At 34.1% G+C, this 22,586-nt stretch overlaps 1 protein-coding gene across 1 annotated transcript in view; it reads right to left on the bottom strand.

Moving 5' to 3' along the window:
- CABCOCO1 (ciliary associated calcium binding coiled-coil 1) overlaps window positions 1-22,586 on the bottom strand; it is a 120,136-nt gene that overhangs the window by 92,809 nt on the left and 4,741 nt on the right. Inside the window, exons 2-3 of the mRNA XM_046652068.1 lie at window positions 17,740-17,843; window positions 11,724-11,893 (exon numbers count right to left, since the gene is read on the bottom strand). Of these exons, the coding sequence (XP_046508024.1) occupies window positions 11,724-11,893; window positions 17,740-17,843 (274 nt within the window). The remainder of the gene's footprint in view (window positions 1-11,723; window positions 11,894-17,739; window positions 17,844-22,586) is intronic.

A 22,586-nucleotide genomic window follows, 5' to 3' on the forward strand; every position in this document is an offset into this window, starting at 1 on the left:
GCCTCCCTGCAGATCATCTTTCACGTATGTCAGACACATAGATTATTGCTGGATAACTAGGCTTTCCTATATCATTCTAAGTGGAGCTCAATTATTATTGTATATTTCTTTTTCCATGATAAACTTCTTTTGGAAATGGTGGGAGTAACTTCAGAAATGAAAAATAATTGGATAAAAGCAATTTAGAAATGAATGGATTAAAAGCCTGAATCATTTTATTAATAAAATGGTATTAATTAGAGACAGAGAAAAAAGAAACTCTTAGATAATTGATTATAATTCTAGATATAATTATACTTATCAGGCACAAAAATACATTTATATGACTATTTCCTTATGTTGAAATATTACTGACTCTTTAAAACTGTTTTTCTATGTCTAATGTCTTTCTATAGATAATGGCTTAAAAAATTAGGAAAGTTATCATTTTACTTATCTGAGTGAAATATTTGCTCTTTTAAAAATCACATTTAGTGATGTGATTAAAACATGAAAGATTAAACCATTTAAATAGTAAGGGCTGTTAGAAATAAAATTTATCTTTGAAATTTTAGGGTAATAAAAAAGAACACACTAGACTTATAATTAGTTGGAAGACTTCAGCTCGTACCTCATAACTGCCGCTTACTAGCTAGGTGATCTAAGCTTGATTTTCCTTAACTGTAAGTGAGAATAATACCAATTTTCAAAATTATAGTGCTGTGGTAAGGATCACATTAGAAATGCAGGTGAAACTCCTGCTAAACTGAAAAAATACACATACTAGTGTATTACACATGAATAGTGCTTTCTAGAACTCAACCCAAAGCCAGGCACATTTCATGCAGTAGTCAGGAGGATGGGCTGTTACTCACTGGGGTTGACCTTTGTGACCTTAAGGAGTTATTTAACCTCTCTGAATCTCATTTATTTTTCTCATATTTAAAATGGGGATAAAAATAGAAGTATCTCACAAGGTTGTGTGTGAATTAAATCAGACGGTATTTGGAAAGCAAATGGCACTATGACTGGCACAAGTTAATCCTACACAAATGGTACCTATTATTATTATTATCATTCCTGTTTGGGGGAAAACAATTCAATTTCATAGAACTAAAAACTATACTATGGTTATTTACTAACATTCACGTTATATACAGGGAAATCAATCTAGGCCCATGGACCTGGATGGAGGCCCAATACCCAGTCTATTCAATACTTGAAAGCTGGTCCTCGGTCAGTCCCTGGAAATATTAGACCCTCAAATGTATATTGTTAAGATAACTATACAAATCCTATGTTCCATAATCTTTTGGTTGATCCAATTTGATCTGAGGTGGGTTGTCTGCAGAATGCCTTGTACATAAGGCCGCATAAGTTTGAGACAAGAAACAGGCCAGAAATCGGGTCAGTGTAAAATGCAGTTCCCACACTAGGATTTTATTTATTATGGCTGACCACAAGACAGCTCACAGCTCCAACTGCTCTTCGGTGCTTTTTCTATTGAGCTGTTGCTGGCTGGGAGAGCTCAGGACTCTACCTCTTAGTTTAAACATCAACACGAGCTTACCTCCTTCCCTGGCACCCTTGGCTAAGATTGCGTCCTTTCCTGAGGATAACTATAACCTTGTTAGGTTTAGAGGTTTAAGGGGACGTTTTTTTCCTGCCAACAGGAAAAACTAGATCCCTTGCATTTTTTCTGGTTAGGTTTTACATACGTACTCTCACTTTCTCTTGGTTTAGGAGTAGTTGGATGGATCCTACTCAAGTGTTAAAAATTCATTTTTGAACTGATATCAACAATGTAAAGTTTCACGTAAATGAAATATTCTTGAGTCATTATAAGTTATGCAAAGTTTAAAATGGAAATATCATGTCAAATTTGGAATGTGAGATTCATGAACATTTTTTTACTTCATTCTGTTTCTAGTTTGTGAAGACAGCTCACAGGTTGTGAAGCTTGGGACTGTTCATGTCATATATTCTTTTTTACAATTTAATGTTTCGCATAGGTGATATGTTCACCTAGTTCAAAAAATATACGTGAAGATATATTGTGAAAAGACTTCCTCCAACCCCTGTTGCCCACATGCCCAATCCCCACACCTTTCCCTACAGAAAATTTAAGATTAGCTTTTCCTGAATATTCCTAGCATTTTCTGTTTATATATAACAAATAAGATACATAAATTCTCATTTTTGTCTTTTACAAACAAAAGCAAACAATTCTGCACCTTGCTTTATTCAATAACAATATACAGTTCCCCATACAATACGTAGAAAGCTTCCTCATTCTTTCCTTTTTGCAGCTGCATAGCATTCCATTTTAGGGATAGACTAATCCCTACTGATAAACTTTTAATTTCGGAGTAGTTTTAGATTTACAGAAAAGTTGTAACAATACTACAGAGAGTTCCCATATACCCCATACACAGTTTCCTCTATGAACTTTGCTGTGGTGCATTTGGCACAACTAATGCACAAATATCGGTACTTTATTATTATCTAAGTTCATACTTTCATTGGATTTCTTCAGTTTTTATGACAGTCTTTTTTCTGTCCCCAAATCCCATCCAGGATACCACATTACATTTAGTCGTCATGCTTTCTTAGACTGTGACAGTTTCTTGACATTCCTTGTTTTTGATGGCCTTGACAGTTTTAAGAAGCACTAGTCAGATAGTTTGTGGTATGTCCTTCAAGTTGAGTTTTTCTGATATTTTTGTCATGATTAGACAGGGATTAAGGGTTTGGGGAAGACCACAGTGCCATTCTCAACATGTTATATCAAGTGTACATGCTATTTAACATGGCTTATCACTAACAGTGTTGACCTTAATCATGGGCTGAGGTAGTCTTGGTCAGGTTACTCCACTGTAAAGTTAGTTTTTCCTCCTTTCCATACTGCCCTCTTTGGAAGAAAGTCACTACGTGCAGCCCACACTTAAGTGGTTGGGAGTGTGGGTTTAACTTCTTGAGGGTGAAGTGTCTATATAAATTATTGGAAATTCTGTATGGGAGATTTGTCTATTTTACCCCAGTTAATTATTTATCCAATCATGAATTTATATCAGTATGGATTCATGGATGTTAATTTTATACTTTGAATTACAATTCAATACTCTGTTTTCTTGTTCAAATTGTTCCAACTTTGGACATTGGGAGCTTTTTAAGTTGGCTTCTCTATTCCTTTGACACACCCTCATCATTTTGATTTTTGAGCACTTACTTTGGCCACTATAAGGTGCCCCTGGCTCATCTTTCATGTCCCCTGCTCCACGTCTGCAATCAGCCATTTCTCTAAGGAGCCCTGGCTTTTTAAATTCGAGAATGAAATTATAAACCAAGACCTGGGTCCTGGGTATGCTCATTGCTACTGGGATGTCATTACTTCCAGGCCCTCTCAGTGGACAGAACTAAGAAATATATGCGTGTACAGTTAACTAGACAACTATTCATCTGTATCTATATTAAGTTAAACATGAGTTCACACTGGTGTCTCCAGTTGACGTTTCTAATCTTTTGCTTTTACAAACGTTTCTGCAATGAGTAACTTTACATATGTCAGGTTACATGTGTGCAAGTGAATATGGAGGATAAATTCCCAAAAGTGGAACTGCTGGGTCAAAGGGACAACCCATTTGTAAATTTGATAGATAGCTGCTAACCTACACTCCACAGGGGTTTTTTAAACGTATACTTCCATTAGCAATAGAGGAGAGCAACTGTTTTCTTACAGCTTTGACAGCTGAGAATGCTGCCATGATTTTACAGTTCTGTCATTCTGATATGTGACAAATGGCATTTCTGTGTAGTTTTAATTAGCATTTTCTTATTATCTTTAAGGCTGAACTTTTCATTTGTAATTTATTTAGTCATATCCATATGCAATAATCTCTCCAGTTTCTTATTCTTTTTTTGATTTTTCTTTCAGTATTTTTTCTTTGCAGACTTTTGACTTTTAAAAATCAAATTTAACTATCCTTTTCTTTATGGCTTCAGAATTTTGAGGCATAATTATAAAGGTCTTCCCCATCCAACGTTGTAAAGAAATTAACCCATGTTTTCCTCTAACATTTTTATAGTTCCATTTATTTGACATTTAAGTATCTGATCCATTTGGAATGTATTGTGGTTTAAAGACAGGGAGCTCTGGATCCAGTTTTATTTTATTTTTTTTTCTCGATGGATACCCAGGTGTCCCAATATTATTTATTGAATAGTACATCTTTTCACCACAGGTTTGAGATGTCATTATATCAAGTACTGAATTCCGATGCTTGGGTGTACTTCTAAACCTGTTCTATTCCTTTGGTCCATCTATTTAGTCATTCACCATCGTGTTCAAATAGTAGAGATTTTATAACACCATTACTAATATTATAATAACAAAATATGTTATAGCTTATTACACTTCTTAAAGAAAGTTTTTCTGGCTATTCGTATTTGTTTATTTTCCCTATTTTCGTTAGAATCACCTTGCTTAGTAACCCATCCCAGGCAAAAACATCGACAAAAACTGTTGGTATTTTCAATGGAACATTAATATTGTCAATTAACATGATGAGATTTAGAATCTTTATCGTGTTGAGTCTTTCACAGAAAGTTGTAAGTTTTTTCCAAATGTTTAAAACTTCCTTTGTGACCTTTACAACTGCTTTGAGGTTTTCTTCATATAGGACTTGCACATCTCTTTTCTAAATTTATTCCTAGGTAGTTTCTCTTTCTTGTTAAAATTATATATTTTTTCTTTCACTATATCTGTTCTTTCTTTTTATAAGTAAATATTTAAAAAATTATCGTCCAGTGGAATTGACTTTTCTTTTGGTCTATAGTTCTATGAATTTGAACCCTTGTGTAGATCATGTAACCAACACCACCACAATTAGGATACAGAATAGTTACATCACCTCCAAAAACTCCCTCAGGCTATCCTTTCATGTCCTCTCTGCACCCCAGCCTCCAGCAACCATTGACTTGTTCTCCATCTCTCTAGTGGCATCTTTTTAGAATGTCCTATAAATGTAATCGTACAGTACACAATCTTTAAACTGACTTCTTTAACTCAGTATGATGCTATTGAGATTTATACAAATTGTTGTGTGTATCATGGTTTATTCATTTTTATTACTAAGCAGTGTTCCATTTATGTTCATGGCGTGGATATACCATGGTTGTTTATCTGTTGCCCTATTGACAGACATTTGGATTGTTTTCAGCACTTATGAATAGAGCTGCTACAAAACATTCATGAACAGGTTTTTGTGTGAACATATGTTTTCCTTTCTTTAGAGTAATTCCTAGAAGTGGGACTGATAGGTCATATAATTTTATAAGAAACTGCCAACCATTTTCCAGAGTGGCTGTGCCATTTTGCCTTTTCATAAGCGAAGTATAAGAGTCCTAGCTGCTCTCTATCTTTGTCAACGCTGGTATTATCAGTATTTTCTACTTTAGTCATTCAATAGGTGTGTAGTGGTATCGTAGTGGTTTTAACTTACATTTCTCTAATGGCTAACGATGGTGAAGGCCTTTTCATGTGTTTATTTGCCATCTTTATATCGTCTTTCGTGAAGTGTCTGTTCAAATTATTTGCTAATTTTTTAAAAAAAGATAGACTTTATTTTAGAATAGATTTATAATTATAGAAAAATTACAAAAATAGTACCTAGGTTCTTGCATACCCCACACACAGTTTCTCTTATTTTTAACATCTTACATTATAATGTACATATATTACAACCAGTAAACCAATATTTATATATTATAACTAACTGAAGTCCATATTTTATTAGATTTACTTAGTTTTTACTTGCTGTCCTTTTTCTGTTCCAGGATCCCCTCCAGGATACCATATTACATTTAGTAGCCATGTCTCCTGAGGTTCTCCTAGTTTCTCAGATTTCTTGTTTTTGATAACCTTGTCAGTTTGAGGAGTACTGGTCAGACATTTTGTACATTGTTCCTCAATTTGAGTTCGTCTTCTGTTTTCCTCATGGTTAGACAGGAGTTACAGGTTTTGATGCTTTTGTGCATTTTTAATAGGATTATTTGTTTTATTATTATTGAGTTCTTTATATATTATAAAGTCTTTTGTCAGATATGTGATTTGCAAATATTTTTCCCTATCTGTAGCTTGTCTTTTCATTCTTTTAACAATGACTTTCACAAAACAAAAGTTTTAAAATTTAATGAAGGCCAATTTATCAATTTTTTTTTTTTACAGATCACGTTTTGAGGATCATGTCTAAGAACTTCTCAGAAAACTCCATGTCATGAAGATTTTCTCCTATGTTTTCTTCTAAAAGATTTATAGTTTTATATTTTGAATTTATATCTATGATATAATCAGAGTTAATTGTATCAAATGAAAAGTTTAAGTTGAGGTATATTTTTTTTAATGTAGAGGAGGAGCTGTTTCAGCATTTGTTGAAAAGTCTATCCTGTTCCACTGAATTGCTTTCACGTATTTATTTAAAAAATTCAGATGACCATTTTTGTGTGAGTCTATTTCTGAATTCTATCTTTGTTCCATTGATCTAAATGTTTATCCCTTCACCAATTCCACATTGACTTTATTACTGTAACTTTATAGTAAGTCTTAAAATTATGTGGGATCATTTATGCTATTTTATTCCTATTTTTCAAAGTTGTTTTACCTACTCTAGGTCCTTAGCCTTTCCATAAAAATTTTAAAATCAGCTTGGGTATGTCTAGAAAAAAATCCTGCTGGGGTTTGGATTGAGACTGAATTAAATCTACAGATCAATTCAGGAAGAACAGACATCTTTACCACGTGGAGATTTCTAATCCAAGAACACTATTTCAATTTATTTAGGTTTTATTTCTTTTATCATAATTTTGTAGTTTTCAGCATATAGATTTTGTATTTTTTTTTTTTTTTGAGGAAGATTAGCCCTGAGCTAACATCTGCTGCCAATCCTCTTCTGTTTGCTAAGGAAGACTGGCCCTGAGCTAACATCCATGCCCATCTTCCTCTACTTTATACGTAGGATGCCTACCACAGCATGGCTTTTGCCAAGTGATACCACGTCCGCACCCCGGATCCAAAACAGCGAACCCTGGGCTGCCGAAGCGGAACATGCGCACTTAACTGCTGCGCCACTGGGCCAGCCCCAATTTTGTATATTTTTGTTAGATTTATGCTTAAGTACTTCTTTCTTTTATTTTTTTAGCTATTATAAACATTATTTGTTAAAATTTTGATATCCATTGCATATTGTTAGTATACTGAAATACAACTGACTTTTGTTTTGACCTTATTCCTGCAACCTTGCTAAACTCATTAGTTCTAAGATTTTTTTTTGATTCTGAGTAATTTCTTTATAGAAACAATCATTTTATCTGAGAACAGGGACTTTTATTTCCTCCTTTCTCATCTGCATATGTTTTATTTCTTTTTCTTACCATATTACACTTATTGCTAAGACTTCCAGTCCCTTGCTGAATAGGAGAGTTGAGAGCAGACATTCTTGCCTTGACTCTGATCTTATGGGGAAAGCATTTGGTTTTTCACCACTAAGTATGATGGTAGCTTTAGGTTTTTTATAGCTGTCTTTTATGAGGTTGAGGAATATCACTTCTTTTCTTAGTTTTCTGACAGTTTCTTTTTTAAAAAAAAAATAATGAATGGATGTTGTATTTAGTCAAAGGCTTTCTCTGCATCTATTTATATGATCATGTGGTTTTTTTTCTTTAGACTATTTACACTGATGAGATTTCCAAATAGTGAACCAGTATTGAATTTCTGGGATAAATCCCAACTAGTCGTGTGTATTATTTTTCTAATATATTGCTTGATTCATTTTGGTAATATTTTGTTGAGAATTTTCAAATTTATGTTCCTGAGGGATATTGGTCTGTAGTCCTCCTCTGGCCCCTCCACTTCCTCCTTCCTCTTTCTCTCTTTCATTGTCTTTGTTGGGTTTTGGTATGAAGATAATTCTAGCCTCAAAAATGAGTTAAGGAGAGTTCTTTTCTCTACTATTTCTGGAAGAGATTATGCACAATTGGTGGTATTTCTTCATGAAATGTTTGATAGAATTTTCCAGTGAAAACATCTGGGCCTGCAGATTTTTTCCCCCAGATTTTAGCAACAAATTCAACTTCTTCTTTTTTTTTAAAGTTTATTTTTTTGTCCTTAGGAAGATTAGCCCTGAGCTAACATCTGCAGCCAATCCTCCTCTTTTTGCTGAGGAAGACTGGCCCTCAGCTCATATTCCTGCCCATCTTCCTCTACTTTGTATATGGGACGCCTACCACAGCATGCCAAGCAGTGCCAAGTCTGCACCCAGGATCTGAACTGGCAGACCCCAGGCCACCGAAGTGAAACGTGCAAACTTAACCACTGCGCCACCAGGCCGGCCCTGTTAACTTCTTAAATAGTTATAGGACTATCAGGTTATCTGTTTCATCTTGGGTGAGTTTTGTTATAGTTTTTGAGGAATTGGTCCCTTTCCTTTTTCTTTTCTAATTTATGTACATAAGCAGTATTCTCTTACTATCCTGTTAAAAATCTGCAGGGTCTGCAGTAATATCTCATTTTTTTACCTGATAATGATCATCTTTGCCTTCTATCTTTTTTCCTTCATCAGTTTTGCTTCATGTTTCTCAAGTTTATTGACCTTTTCAAAGATCCAGATTTTGGTTTAATTGATTTTCTCTATTGGCTTTATGTTTTCAACTTTATTGATTTCTGTTCTTTATTATTTCTTTTCTGCTTGATTGATGCTTTTTATTTTACTGGATTCCTAAGGTTTAAACTTACATTATTAATTTTAGACTTTTTTCTTTTCTAATACAAGCATTTAATGAAATAAACTTCCCTCTTATCATTGGCTCAGCTGCACCACACAAATTTTCACGTGTTTTATTTTCATTTTCATTTACCAAAAATCTTTTCTAATATCTATTGAGAATTTCTTTGACCCATGGACTATTTAGAATTGTGTTTTTAATATCCAAGTGTTCGGAGATTTTCCTGACATATCTCTGATATTAATTTCTTGTTTAATTCCATTGTGGCTAGAGAACATATTTGTATGACTTCAATTATTTTAAATTTCAGGTTGTTGTATGACCCCGGATAGATCCACCTTGGTGAATGTTCCATGTAAACTTGAAAAGAATGACTATTCTGCTGTTTTGGGATGAACTGTTCTGTAAATGTCAATTAGATCCAGTTGGTTGGTAATGTTTTCCTTTTTGTTTACCTTGTTTGTGGTCCAGTCAGCTTCTTGAATTTATAGGTTTAATCTTTTGCCAAATTTGGGAGGTTTTCAGCCATTATTTCTTCAAATGTTTGTTCAGAACTCTACTCTTTCTCCTGTCCTTTTGGGACTCTGAAGAGTTGTATATTAGAACTTTGGTTGTCCCGCAGGTCCCTGAGGTTTTGTTCATTTGTTTGCCAGTCCTTTTTTCTCTATATTGTTCAGATTGGATAATTTCTATTGCTCTGTCTTCAAGTTCACTGATTTTTCCATTGTTTCCTCTCCATTCTGCTATTAATTCCATCCAGTGAGATTTTAATTTTGGTTATTGTATTTTGTGGTCCTAAAATTCCCATTTGTTTCTTCTCTATACACCTCATTTCATTCCTGATTCTTTATATTTTAATATGTGTTTCAAGAATATTTGTAACTGTTCATTTAAGCACTTTTATAATAGCTGTTTTGAAGTCTCACATATAATCTCAATACCCATTTTATCTTATTGTTGGTATCTATTTATTATTTTCCATGCAAGTTGAGATTTGCATAGTTCTTTGTTTGCTGAGTAATTTTGGCAATGATGTTGAAAGAATATATTTTAAGATATGTAGTACTCAGAGATTCCATAAATATTTATGTCATGAGGGAAAAAAACCCAGCCAAAGTCTGTCTTTTTGATGATTTACTAAGAATTCTTTTTTTGGAAGGTTGTAGTTTAACAATTGAAATTCAAATAATATTATATTACTTATTAGGCATCTTAATAATAAAATATGCATCTTTAATGAAGTACTGGAAAAGACTGAATTCTCAAGACTAGCTACCTGAGACTTCGGTTTTTGTTTTAGCTTTATACCATGTTTTCCATGTGCAGGATAATTTGAAATCAGTCAGTTAACATCATACCAGTTTTTCATTCTAAAGTATAATTATTTTTTCTTCTATTGGTACAGCTATTTATCTTTAACGTGGCACTACGTACCTAAGTAAAAGATGAAATTCTCCCACTTACAGAGAAGAAAATAATGATTTCTTCTCCTCACATACAAGAACTACCAATTCTTCCCTTGTAAAGGGCAACTAGGAGCAGGAAGGGTGCCTAGGGCATGAGTGGCTCCTCTAGGTTTTGCTAACTCACTTAAAATTTCCCATGCCTCTGTGTAGTTAGAAATTGATACGCAGAACAGAATAGATTTTGTGTGACCACAAGGTACCCACAAAATTTGCTAGGATGATGGTAACAATTCTTTAGGAGGAGCAAGGTTTCTATCTGCCCAATTAAAAGAAAAAGAAGAAAATAAACTAAAAACAAGCAAACAACCAAAAAGAAAAGAAAGAAGTTGCCTTCTAATGGACACAGTCACATCTTTCCATTGAGACACAAACACCTTTACCAGGTAGTGTGCTTGTGGCCTTTTGGTTCTACAGTCTGAGATTTAAGTTCAGCTCTGCCAGTTACCAGCTGTGCAACCTTGCTCTCTGGACTGCTTGCTCAAGTCTGAGATAGTGGTCCTAACACTTCCCTGCAGGAGCTTCTCTGAGGTTCAAGAACGTACGTTAAAGATTAGAACCAAACAAGTGCCTAGCACACCGAGTTAATAAATAAGTAGATTTCCTTCTTTTCCTTCTTCCAAGAAGCAATTCTACTTAGTCTCAAACAAAAGTCAGTACATTTAAAATTGCTCCAAGGGGAGCCGGCTCCGTGGCCAAGTGGTTAAGTTCGCCCTCTCCGCTGCAGCGGCCCAGGGTTTGGATCCTGGGCCTGGACATGGCACCGTTCGTCAGGCCACGTTGAGGCGGTGTCCCACATGCCACAACTAGACGGACCTGCAACTAAGATATACAACTGTGGACAGGGGGGGTTTGGGAAATAAAGCAGAAGAAAAAAAAAAAGATTGGCAACAGTTGTTAGCCCAGGTGCAAATCCTTAAAAAAAAAAGGAAGATTGGCAACAGTTGTTAGCCCAGGTGCCAATCTTAAAAAAAAAAATAAATAAATAAATAAAATTGCTCCAAGGAAGAATTTCCAAATTTCCTGTAGTAAGTCATTTCAATGTGGTCTAAGAAAAAAATCACAAAATCTAAGTGTATGTGAGTGAAGTCTATTTAATAGGGTTTTGATATTGACCAAAGTACCTCCTGTTTTCAGTCATTCTGAGATATCCCAGTAATACTTACAGGTAAGATGAGATGAAACAGCTCAAACAATAAAAAAATACCTAAATAAATCTGAACTTTCTACTTGACATTTTGGGGATGGATAGCACTGATAAGATTTTAAAATGAAATTAACATATCTTTGGCAAATTAATTATCAAGAGAACTTTGCCCTTGTTAAGTACTATTTGAAGTTTTACAATTTAATATATAAACTACATCTTTGCTACACCCAGGAAGAAAACATAATTTTCACTGAAGCAATTACAATAAAATTAGGAAATTTTGCTTAAAACATTAATTTAGATGGTGGACTAAATTTTCTTTTCTTAAAAAGAGAGAAAAATACTGTACTTACTTCTAAGATTATGAAGTAACATATCTAGTAAAGTCATAAATTTTGAATATTGAATAATAGAAAAGTCCATTCCTCTAGCCCACAAAAATCCAGATACATAATAATCTAGTAGGATGGCTTCCTTTAAACAGGTTTGAAGATTTTTGAAATTCAAAAACTTTTCCAGTTTTCTGTAACAAAAAGAAAAATCCATATATTAAAATCAGATTACATATTGAACAGTTCCTTTTCTAAGTTTTGAAAACATAGATATTTTTTTGAATGAAAATTCAATAATGCCCATAATCTAAAAATAGTCATAGTTATATTAAAATCCTAAGTCCAAAATGACATTCAAAGGAGAAACAGAAAGAGAGAGCAACCTCTTTTGGTCTTCTTCCTCCACTTCTTTATTCTTCTTCTAATTCTCCTTCTCTCCTTTTTTGTCTTGTTCCTTCTTCCATCTTTGAAGTATAGCAGCTTACTAGTATTTTTTTCTCTGGCATGCAGTGTCTTCTCCCATTTATACAATCAAGTTTATTTCTGACAATGTTCCGGAACTAGATTATTAAATATTCGCTCTGTTTTCTTTCTCAAAGAATCCCAATTGTATACATTTTACTCAAATTTTCTACAGCTATAATTTTCTCTCTAACCTGCAAAATATTTTTTCAAATTTATTTCCTTTTCTCTTTATATACTTTTCTCATTTCCGTCTTCTATGTCCCTTAGAGTTTTCAGCAGTGTTCATTCTCCCTGGGGCTGCTTATAAATTTCACCTCTGCAAGATCTTTCCTTTTCTACTTTTTTAAATGTGTTTTATCACCTTTTATTTCTTAGTATCTCTTCCTTGAGTTTTCATATCTCTGTTTTATGCTCTCGTTGTGATTGCTTCAAAATTTTTTTTTAATTCATAAATATTTGACCATATTTTTTGTCTGCTCATGGCTATATTTTTCTGTCATATTCTCTTTGCCTGTCGGTTCTTTTTCCTATTCTTCAATTATTTTTTTCTTGTAATGTCTTTGTATGCACATTCCTTGTTCAGTACTCATACTTGGCCATGTTAGAAGCTATTTTCTGTATGAAGTAAGTTTGTGTCAATTATTCTAGTTTTCACTCGTTTTTAAATTAGTGGGGAAACAGAAAAAAAGTAGGATTGGTTCTCTTTACTATCATGTAAACAATCTATTTCTCGTAAATATGGGAAGTATCTGTCCAGACTTGTACATCCTGATCCTGCTGTTTCACATAAAGTTTCTTGGAACAGCACTTGAGGGTTTTATCCTTACCTGGAAGAATAAGTATATTTTTTAGCTCATTCTAAGATCTTCAATCATGTGTATCCTCTCTGTACTTTCTCCTGCCCTTCTGCTTGATCCGGAATGCTCCTGGCAGTCCTCCTCGCATTTTGTGGTTTGGGCTTTCAGAATTCTTTTGGATAAAGGTGGAATTGGTATTTCCTTGTTGTTTATATATTATTTGCCAGGTAGTGTGTGTGTGTGTGTAAGAACCTTATACTGACATTGTTTTAAAGAAAGGAAGTCCTTATTCATAATATTGAAATAAACTATATGATCAGAATAATAAATAGAGCAGGATTAAACAAGTTTGGGAACAAATAAAGCCAGCGTTATGTTTAACTAACTCTCTAACGTCCATTTCATCTATAGTGGTATCAGGACGGACCTCAACCTGAAAGTGAGCTCTGATTCTCCTAAGCCAATCAGAGTGATCTCATCCCCCTTCCCATAATGCCTTACAATGCCATTTAGTATTTGGCATTCTCTATAATAGTTAGCGGTCTACAGTGGGCACTCTTCTAAACTGTTATAATTAATTTGTAACTAATGGTGAAGTTCATTTTGTTCTGTGGAACAAAAGTACAGAGAACAAGTAAGTAGCTTTAATTGCTCCTAGCAGTCATCTTATAACCATAAGAAAAATCAGTCCTAAGATTAAGCCTCATCTTTTGATACTATTGAGGCCTTGAGTCAATCAATTCTGGAATCAATCTCTCAACATCCTGTTATGTGATATTTCATATATATGTATGTGTGTGTATGTAAGTGTGTGTATACTTTCAAGTCAATGATCAGTTTTTTATGTTACATGCAACTAAAAGCATCCTGATACATTTTGTCAAGCCCACAAAGCAACTGGTAGATGCAGATGTGAAGGGGGATGGGAGGTTACATTACCAGCCAGGTGTCTTCAATTTGCAGTGGATATCAGTCAGCAAGACTTATTTTTCTATGTTTAATGTATAATATCATTAACTCAAGTGAAAGTCAGTAAGAAAACTTCTATAGTGATAAAAACCTGTGGTATTTTAATGGGATCAACAAATAGGCCAAAGGAATGGAAAGCCCAGAAATAGACCTAGCATATATTGAAAATAGGTATATGACAGAGGTAGTATTTCAAATCAATGACGGTAGTATGAACTCTTCAAAATTGTTGCTGGAAGAATTGGCTATCTGTGTAGAAAATAAAATACTACCTCACCCAATACTTTGAAATAAAATCCAGGTGGATTAACTAAAACCACCACCTAAATTAGTACTTTATTTGGAATTACATACTTTTGACTCCCTAAATTTTGGTTACTCACTACTCTACTAATTTCTGCTACCTAATGTTGCTAAGGAAAAGTCTGAGGCTGCCTGGTTATTTTCCTCTCTACATGATGGACTTTATCCCAGAGATAAGGTAATACATGAAGTTTTATTCTATCAAAATATTAAAATCAAAGCTTTTCTTTTATGAAGTTTAAATTGTTTTTTCTAATTCACTGTTGGATGTATATTCTAACATCTAATTGCTTTAATCTGCATTTTGTATAAGTTGTCTTAAATTTGTTTTCCACACTACTGACTTGATTTTCAGCAAGATAAGTTCTACATTGGTTTTATTCTTTACCCTTAGTTTCTTGTCTTAGTTCTAAGAGCTTCTTATTTACATATTTTATCATCTCTTCTTTAACCTCTTGTTTTACAGAATCAATGCCCTCTTTAATCATCAGCTTTTGCCTAACGTTTTCTTCTGTTTCTAGCAATGACTCTTCCTTCTAAGTATACTCTTCATTTGCCATCTGCATGCTATGCTGTTTTTTATTAATTAAATATTTGACCTGAATAGTTGCACATGTTCTTTGCTTTTCATTTTTATTTTTTTAGTGTTTAATTGTATATGAATGAAGACAACTATTTGCCTAAGAATATTTTGGTGAAATCTCTTTGAGGTCCTTCCACCTTTGCTTTCCTCTCTGTGCCTCCTCCACCACTTTCCCTGGTACTATTTGAATCTCAACCTTCAACTTGAACTGCAGGGCTAAATATTTACCATTTCTATTCTTTGTTCAGTCATTTCATTCAGAAGGAGATTATGTAGGAAGGCATTTGGAGCAGATGCTGTTGTCGTTTGAATGCAAAGTTTCCATGCATTTTACCGCCAAATTTGTAAGCATCTCCTCTGGGGATAAGGGGAGATGGAACCAGGAAGGGGAGAGAGAAGGCCACAGCGGAGAGAATGTAGGGAAAGTGAAAGATGCTTACTAGTGATTCAGGAAGTTTGCTACAGTGATAGATGATGTAACTATCTACTTTGTCTCACCAAGATTTTCAGCAAAAATATTACATTATTCTGGTACGCTCTTGAAATTGGAGTGCATTTTATTTTTTAATATGATGACAGGCAGAAATAAGCCTTAAGGCAAGAGCTGAACAGCTCCTGGAAGCCCAGTTATGGAAAGGTTATTAAAAGAACTCTGTGTTATTTCTATGTTTAAATAGTTATTTTCAATTTAGTCCCTATCCCTTTTTCAAAAAGGATTTAGGTGAATCTGTAAATAAAATCAGGATTATATTAAAACATGAATGATTGATAGTAGTTAGGAGATCATGAGAAATGGACCCAGACATTTACCTTGGTTGGAATTGTACTCCAGAAATATGTTTTAATGATACTTTAATGTGCTATTTGGTTGGTTGCTTTCATGGAACACAATTTTCCATTTTAAAAGGTAGAAAAATGTACTGATTTCCTATAATTTATTTAAATAGGTTTACTGCTTTGCAGACTATACAATTTTGGCATACTTCTGTCACTTGGTGACAGGATACCTAAATTATATTTCTGCTATTTTGAAAGGGATATAGTCCTCATTTACAATAATGCTATTTTAAATGGAAAGTGAATGATTGATTGCGAATATTTCAGGATTACTGTTACAAAAATCATATAACGGACCTCAAGAAAATTACTTTGCAAAGAAATGGCTCCTGACATAACACTGGTGTCATTCCTCCAAAATTGATGTCCTAAAATTTGAAATTACTTCAGGTGAATTCTATTAATGAGATGGTCTAAAAGATCAAGCTGCTGTTGACCCTAGTTCTTTCTATACCACTAACTTCCGTACCACCCCCTTTTCATTTACTTTGTCCTAGACCTCACCTCTTAAAGATTAAAAATACTTTTAGAATTCAGATATTTAACAACAAAGGAAGCCAATAATTGAAAAATAAGGATTGTCACACAGGGTATGATACATGGTAAAACTTAAGATGTGGTAAGAAATAAACAAAAAGCATTTGTTTGCAATATCGTTTATTTAATATTAATTGCACTTAATATAACATCTTTTATTTAATATTTCATACAAATAAATTGTAAACTATATTAAATATCTGTCATTTGAATTGTATTATTTTGCTAGTATTAAATACTTATTCCTGTGCATTTCAATGATCAACATTTGGGGTTACCTAGAAATGGAGAATAATATTTTACTTAAAACATAAACAATCAGTGATATTAATACAATGAATCATTTTACTAATCAGTTGTGACACTGAAAATCAGAATTCCCAATGAGCATTCATTTCTATAAAAATGGCAAAATCACCATGAAATACCTGTTTAAAATCTGTGAAATTTTTAATCGACTAATACTTATAAAGACACAGTTAGTATGCAGTATGGCCAAATCACAGATCACCAGGATTTCTAGCAGGATTTTCAGGCGCTGGAGGTGAAGAGCATCTTGGGAAAAGGCCTGTCAGTGTCATTTGCCTGCTCTTTATATGCCTTCCCTCGTCAGCTTTCTCTTCCAGCTAGTACATCTGTCATATTTCCTTCTCACTAGTAAATTACCTCTATTCCATAATATTTGTAAGATTTGTAAATGATAATCACTGACAGAGTCATTTTCTATTTGTCCATTACGGTTCACAATACCCTGCTTCCATCCGAGGACTGGCATGCAGAGATCTTACACTGGGACATTATGGTCCAGAACATCACATCGTCCCCACTCTCCACACATTATGGCCAATCAGGCTTCCATTATTAGAGTGAGATAATTTTTAAAATGAGTGATTTACTAAAAACATCTTTTAGGAATTTGTGTTGTCAGATATATCTGACTAGCGTTCTAAGTAAAAGATCCACTGTAGAAATAAATGGCCTTAAGAGCGAGATGTACATATATTAGAATTGTTGCTTATAAATTCAGTTATATTCACACTTTTAAGCAAAATGAATGAAATCAGAGTACTAGTACAGCTTCATAGCCAATAAAAATCACAGGTAGATGATAGATAATACTCAAGATTTCCAAAATAATTAAATATTGACTAGTAATATTATAGAAAACACAACTTGCTCTTGTTATGATGAGACAGAATGCCCTTTAGGTTCTTGGGCATATTGACAGATAGTTTCATGAATGAAAGAAAAAAGTAGAAGAAGATGGCATATGCTAAAGACTGCTTTTAACAATAAATCCCTATTCTTGGTTAATATTAACAAGTTGGTTTGACAGGCATTTCTGCCATAAAGAAGACTACTGAGTGGTGCAAAAAAGTCAATGTTTGAGAATTTTTGTGTTCCAGAGACTGGACATATATATATTTCTGCACAATATAAGAAATATTTTGAAAAGACGTTTAAAATATGTAAGAACATATCATGGTCATTTATAGATGCAGAATTAGAACTGCTCTATACTTGGTTGTAATATGAAAATGCTTACTGTTGAACTCCATCTACGTCCTCTGCTAGCATTTCAGTGATTTGGTCAACGGAAAGGAAGTCTGGAGACAGAATCTTTTCATGCTCCTGGAAGTCAACATCTTTCTATCAAAAAAAAAAAAAAAAAATGGGATGAGTTATTTCAATCACACATTTTACATATTAATCCCAATAATATCAAAATTTGTTCTTACTATGGTCTAGTTGCTATCAGGAAAAAAAAATTAAAACCAACAGTCTCCTAGATAATCATTTTTCTTTTCTGTTTTTTGGTAATGGTACTTCTTTTCTGAAAAGTCAAATAGCTAGTCAATCTGTCTTCTGCACATATTTACAACTGCGTGATGGTTTTCAACAAGCAAATTCTTTTTTGACTGTCTACATATTCCTCATTGAATTTGGGGCTCAAGAAGAGGCAAAGACAAGTAAGAAAAACACACTAGCCCCAAGAAGCTTAACATCTAGTGGGAGGAACAAACCAAAGGTGACTTTAAAACAAGAAAATGAAATGCAAAGTGAGCCAGGATATATCCAGCATTCAACCAAAAAGAAAGGCTAAGGACAGGGACAGGACAAGTAAAGTCTATAGAGAGGAGTTCCAGAGTGGATTTTGTGAGATCTGGCATGGATAATGCCCCAGGTGAATTATCGCGACACCAAGGTTATGAAGGCACACAGTTGGATACTGGTTCTGCAAATATGAAGTAGCTCACAATGGTGCATAGGGTATATGTGGGGTACTAGTTGGATCTAGGTGGCATGTGGGCATTAGGAATACATTATCTTAAGGAAGATCTTAAATTTAATAATTCAATAAATATTTACTGAGTGCTTACAAGACAGAAGATATTGTGCCAGGAACCATACATATTTTAGACGCTGGCTGGTTGAAGAAGGACAGCCTGAGGAGTTGGTTCTTAACAATACAGGCAACAGGAAACCCATGAAGTTTTTGAGCACTTAATGACAAGATAAAACTGTGCTTTAAGGAAGGGTAATCTGTAACAGGGTTAGGAAAAGACACGAGCAGAGAAAGTATGCAGAGGAAGAGTTAAATGAAAAGGTCATTAAAACAGTGCAGGAATGATGCATTGGGCTGTACTGGGCCCCAAGCACTGTGTGTGAAAAGAAAGGGGTGACTGCAACATATTATACAGAGGGAACTAAAAGAGGGAAGAATGAATGGAGATTCTGAATTTCAGGAATAGGTCACTGGAGGGAAAAGGATGGTGATACTCAGGGTCTCCAAGAGCACATATGCCACCTTTGTGTGAACTAGACAGGGGCATCCTCCCTGGGTGGAGGAAGTGCTAAAAGGGTTTTTCCCAAGGCTGATGCAGCTCTGTGCCCAACTGCACTGCTTGTGAATACAGTTTCAGTTCCTGTTCAACCCTCAGATGAATTCTTTTGTTCAGAGTACAATCTGCACAACCATACAACCCTTGTTACAACAAAAGCAATAAGAGCTTTGGAAGTTGATGAGTTTGGTTTCAGTGGTTGAGTTTAAGGTGAAATATGCATACCAAGGGAGAAATGTTTAGAGGTAATTAGAAATGCTAGAGTCAGAAAGGTCAAGTTTAAAGATGTTGGTTTAGGAGTCAACTGCAAGTATGAGAATGGATGAAACTGCCCAAAGCCAGAGCATGAGGAGAAGAGCTGTGAATGGGGAAGGGAAGAGGAAACTGAGAAACAGAGGTAAGATGGCAGATATTTTGCCACACAAAATCTAGGATTGTGAGATTTTGGGGAGAGAGGGGACAAACGTTTTCAATTAAACAAATCATTGATCCTTTCTTGTGAATGGGCTCCAAAAAATAAGAACAACAAGGAAATGCTTTGCTATAGTTAATCAGACCACATCCCAAATTTTCCTTATTCTTTTTCAAGAGTAGAAAAATCTCAAAGATAATACTTATTGGTAATGGTAATCAGTTTAATGTTTTTAATGCAATATTAGGTTATTATATTTTTATTATTAAAAATCTATTTGAAATAAAATGTTACTTTATTAGCTCTTTTTGTAATCCAGGTTTAGCAAATTAACCTAAACTAGGTCATACTATCAAATTATAAACTCAATATGAAAAAAATATTTTAGTACCTAATATGATAACTTACAGCTGGGACGCACTCATATATTTGTAAATTGAATCAAATGTACTCAGTTTTTACACAGGATAGTATTTTAGTCCATAATATATGACTATATATTTGTTTAAATGTTTGTTGGTTATATACATTTTTTATTTTTAGCAGTAAACTATACTTATTTCTGCACTATCAATTCCATTAGATTGTAAATTCCTCAGGGACATTCATTCAACCTTTCACTTCTGTTTAGAATTCTGCAGATCCTAGTCATATACATAGGTCGTTAATAGACTGTCTGAATTCATCTCCACCTCATGATGACATTGTTAGATGATGGAGCATGATGAAAAGCAGGCCTTGGACTTAGAGATATCATGATGGTTTGGCTACTGATTAATTTTGTAACTTAGAGAAAGTCAATTGAACCTAAATTTGGAACATGTTAAAAAATCATTTTAATATGTTTTAATACACACAAGAGTGTATCATTGTTAATAATGAATAAAGATACACATGTAAATTATGCAGACATTTAGGTCAATCTTATTTGATTTGAAAATCTCTAGATAGGAGAAAATAGGTCACAAAAGAACACTATGAAAGAGAATACAATAATCTTAACCTTTTGTACAGTAATAATTCTAGCTAAGATGCCTAATATTAGTGCATTTTTTTAGTAAAACTTGATGGCTTAAGATAATTATCTTGTATGTAGGAGGGTTTGCCTCTGGGTTTTTGTTTTCTTTTGCTTTAAATTGAATTCCTGGATCTATTTTAAACTAGAGCTATTTTCTGTTTGTTTATACACTGCCTTGCGCTAGAAAGGATATAAGGTGGTTAAAATCTTTAATCTCTCAACACATACATTCTGATTTGTAAAAATTAGAGATACAATAGAAAATTAGTGAATAGGCTATTAAAAAATGTGGCTATGTAATTGTGTCTTTCTCTGTAAAATTATCTCTCTGACTAGGTAATATTTAAGCTAAATTGCACTGTAACTCATTTTACTCCACCACCTGGTGGATTTTAGCAGTTATTCCAGAAGCAATAAAACTGTAAGGCCCAATATTACTTGCCAGATAATCTTTTATCTGAATTTTTTCTCTAATGTCACCTAAACTGTCCATATTTGAATATATGTCTTTCTTTTCGAATTTAAGCTTTCGGGGGCATCTTTGTATCTATCACTGGTAGCGTCTTTAAAGATTCTTAATAAATGTTCATTAAAAGAGAGATAACACATTTCACCAAGGATTACTAAAGAGAGGTTTCAAAGTCACAGAGAACATAAACTGCTCTACAGTTTCCACACTTGGAAAGGCTTTCTTCAAGCCTGAATAGAAATGAATTTAAGAGCAGCAGTTCTGTGTTGAACCATAGTGGAGCCAGAGGCAAAAGGAAAAATCGGTAATACTGACCCTGTCTTTATTTAAAATTTTGATCTGTTATGGATTTTTTTGCATTAATTTTGACTTTTTAAAGTACTGCATTAAAATATAGTGCATCTTGACTAATGAATTTTGTGCCCAAGGAGTGCCTCACTCAACCTCACTAAAATCCTGGCCACTGTAAGGAGCCAATTTAAGACAAAGAAAAATATAAAAATAAAAAAATAGATGAGAGAAGGATAAGTGAAAGCTAGAGCTAGTTCTTTAAAATAATGAATACAACAGGCAAATCTTTGGCAAATGTGATTAAAGAATGAAGAAAAAATACATACATGCCACATTAAATGGAAATACATTTGAAAATTACAAGGAAATGGGTGATTTCCTAGGAAAATACGTTATCAAAATTGATCTGGGGTAAGGGAGAAAATGAATCTGACTAAAAGTGAAATAAACTGAAAGTCTACTTTTTAAAAAGTCACCATGCCCAGATGGTTTTACACTTGAAGTTCTACCTAACAATCAAGAATTCATAAATTCTGCTAGTATAGTAATTCAAACTGCAGATAATTCTTTTCTTTTTTTTTTTGAGGAACACTAGCCCTGAGCTAACATCTGCTGCCAATCCTCCTCTTTTTGTTGAGGAAGATTGGCCCTGAGCTAACATCCGTGCCCATCTTCCTCTACTTATGTGGGACGCCTGCCACAGCATGGCTGGATAAGTGGTGCCTAGGTCTGCACCTGGGATCTGAGCTGGCAAACCCTGGGCTGCCAAAGTGGAATGTGCGAACTTAACTGCCGTGCCACCAGGCTGGCCCCGATAATTCATTTTTAAGAAGCCAGCACAGTCTACATACAAAAACCTGAACTAGCACAAAAAGAAAATTATAAACCAAAATCATTAATGAATCCAAATGCAAAAATTCTAATTAAAATATATTTTAGAAAATTGAATCCAGCAGTGTACTAACAGAATAATAAGCTATCATGACCAAATACGGTTAATTTCAGAAATGCAAGGCTGGGTCATCATTAACAACTCTACTATACTTTTTATGTCAAATTAAATGATAAAAATGATATGGTTATATAAAATAATAAACAGGCATTTGCTAGAATGCAGCAGCAAAATTCTCAGTAAAATATGAACAGAAAAGAATAGCTAGGGGCTGGCCTGGTGGCGTAGCGGTTAAGTTCACATGCTCTGCTTCAGTGGCCCAGGGTTTGTGGGTTCAGATCCCAGGTGTGGACCTACACACCACCTGTCAAACCAGGCTGTGGTGGCATCCCATATACAAAAGATAGAGGAAGACTGGCACAGATGTTAGCTCAGGGACAATCTTCACAAAAAAACAACAACAAAAAA

Source organism: Equus quagga, chromosome 2 (assembly GCF_021613505.1).
Source record: "Equus quagga isolate Etosha38 chromosome 2, UCLA_HA_Equagga_1.0, whole genome shotgun sequence".
Taxonomy (NCBI): Eukaryota; Metazoa; Chordata; class Mammalia; order Perissodactyla; family Equidae; genus Equus; species Equus quagga.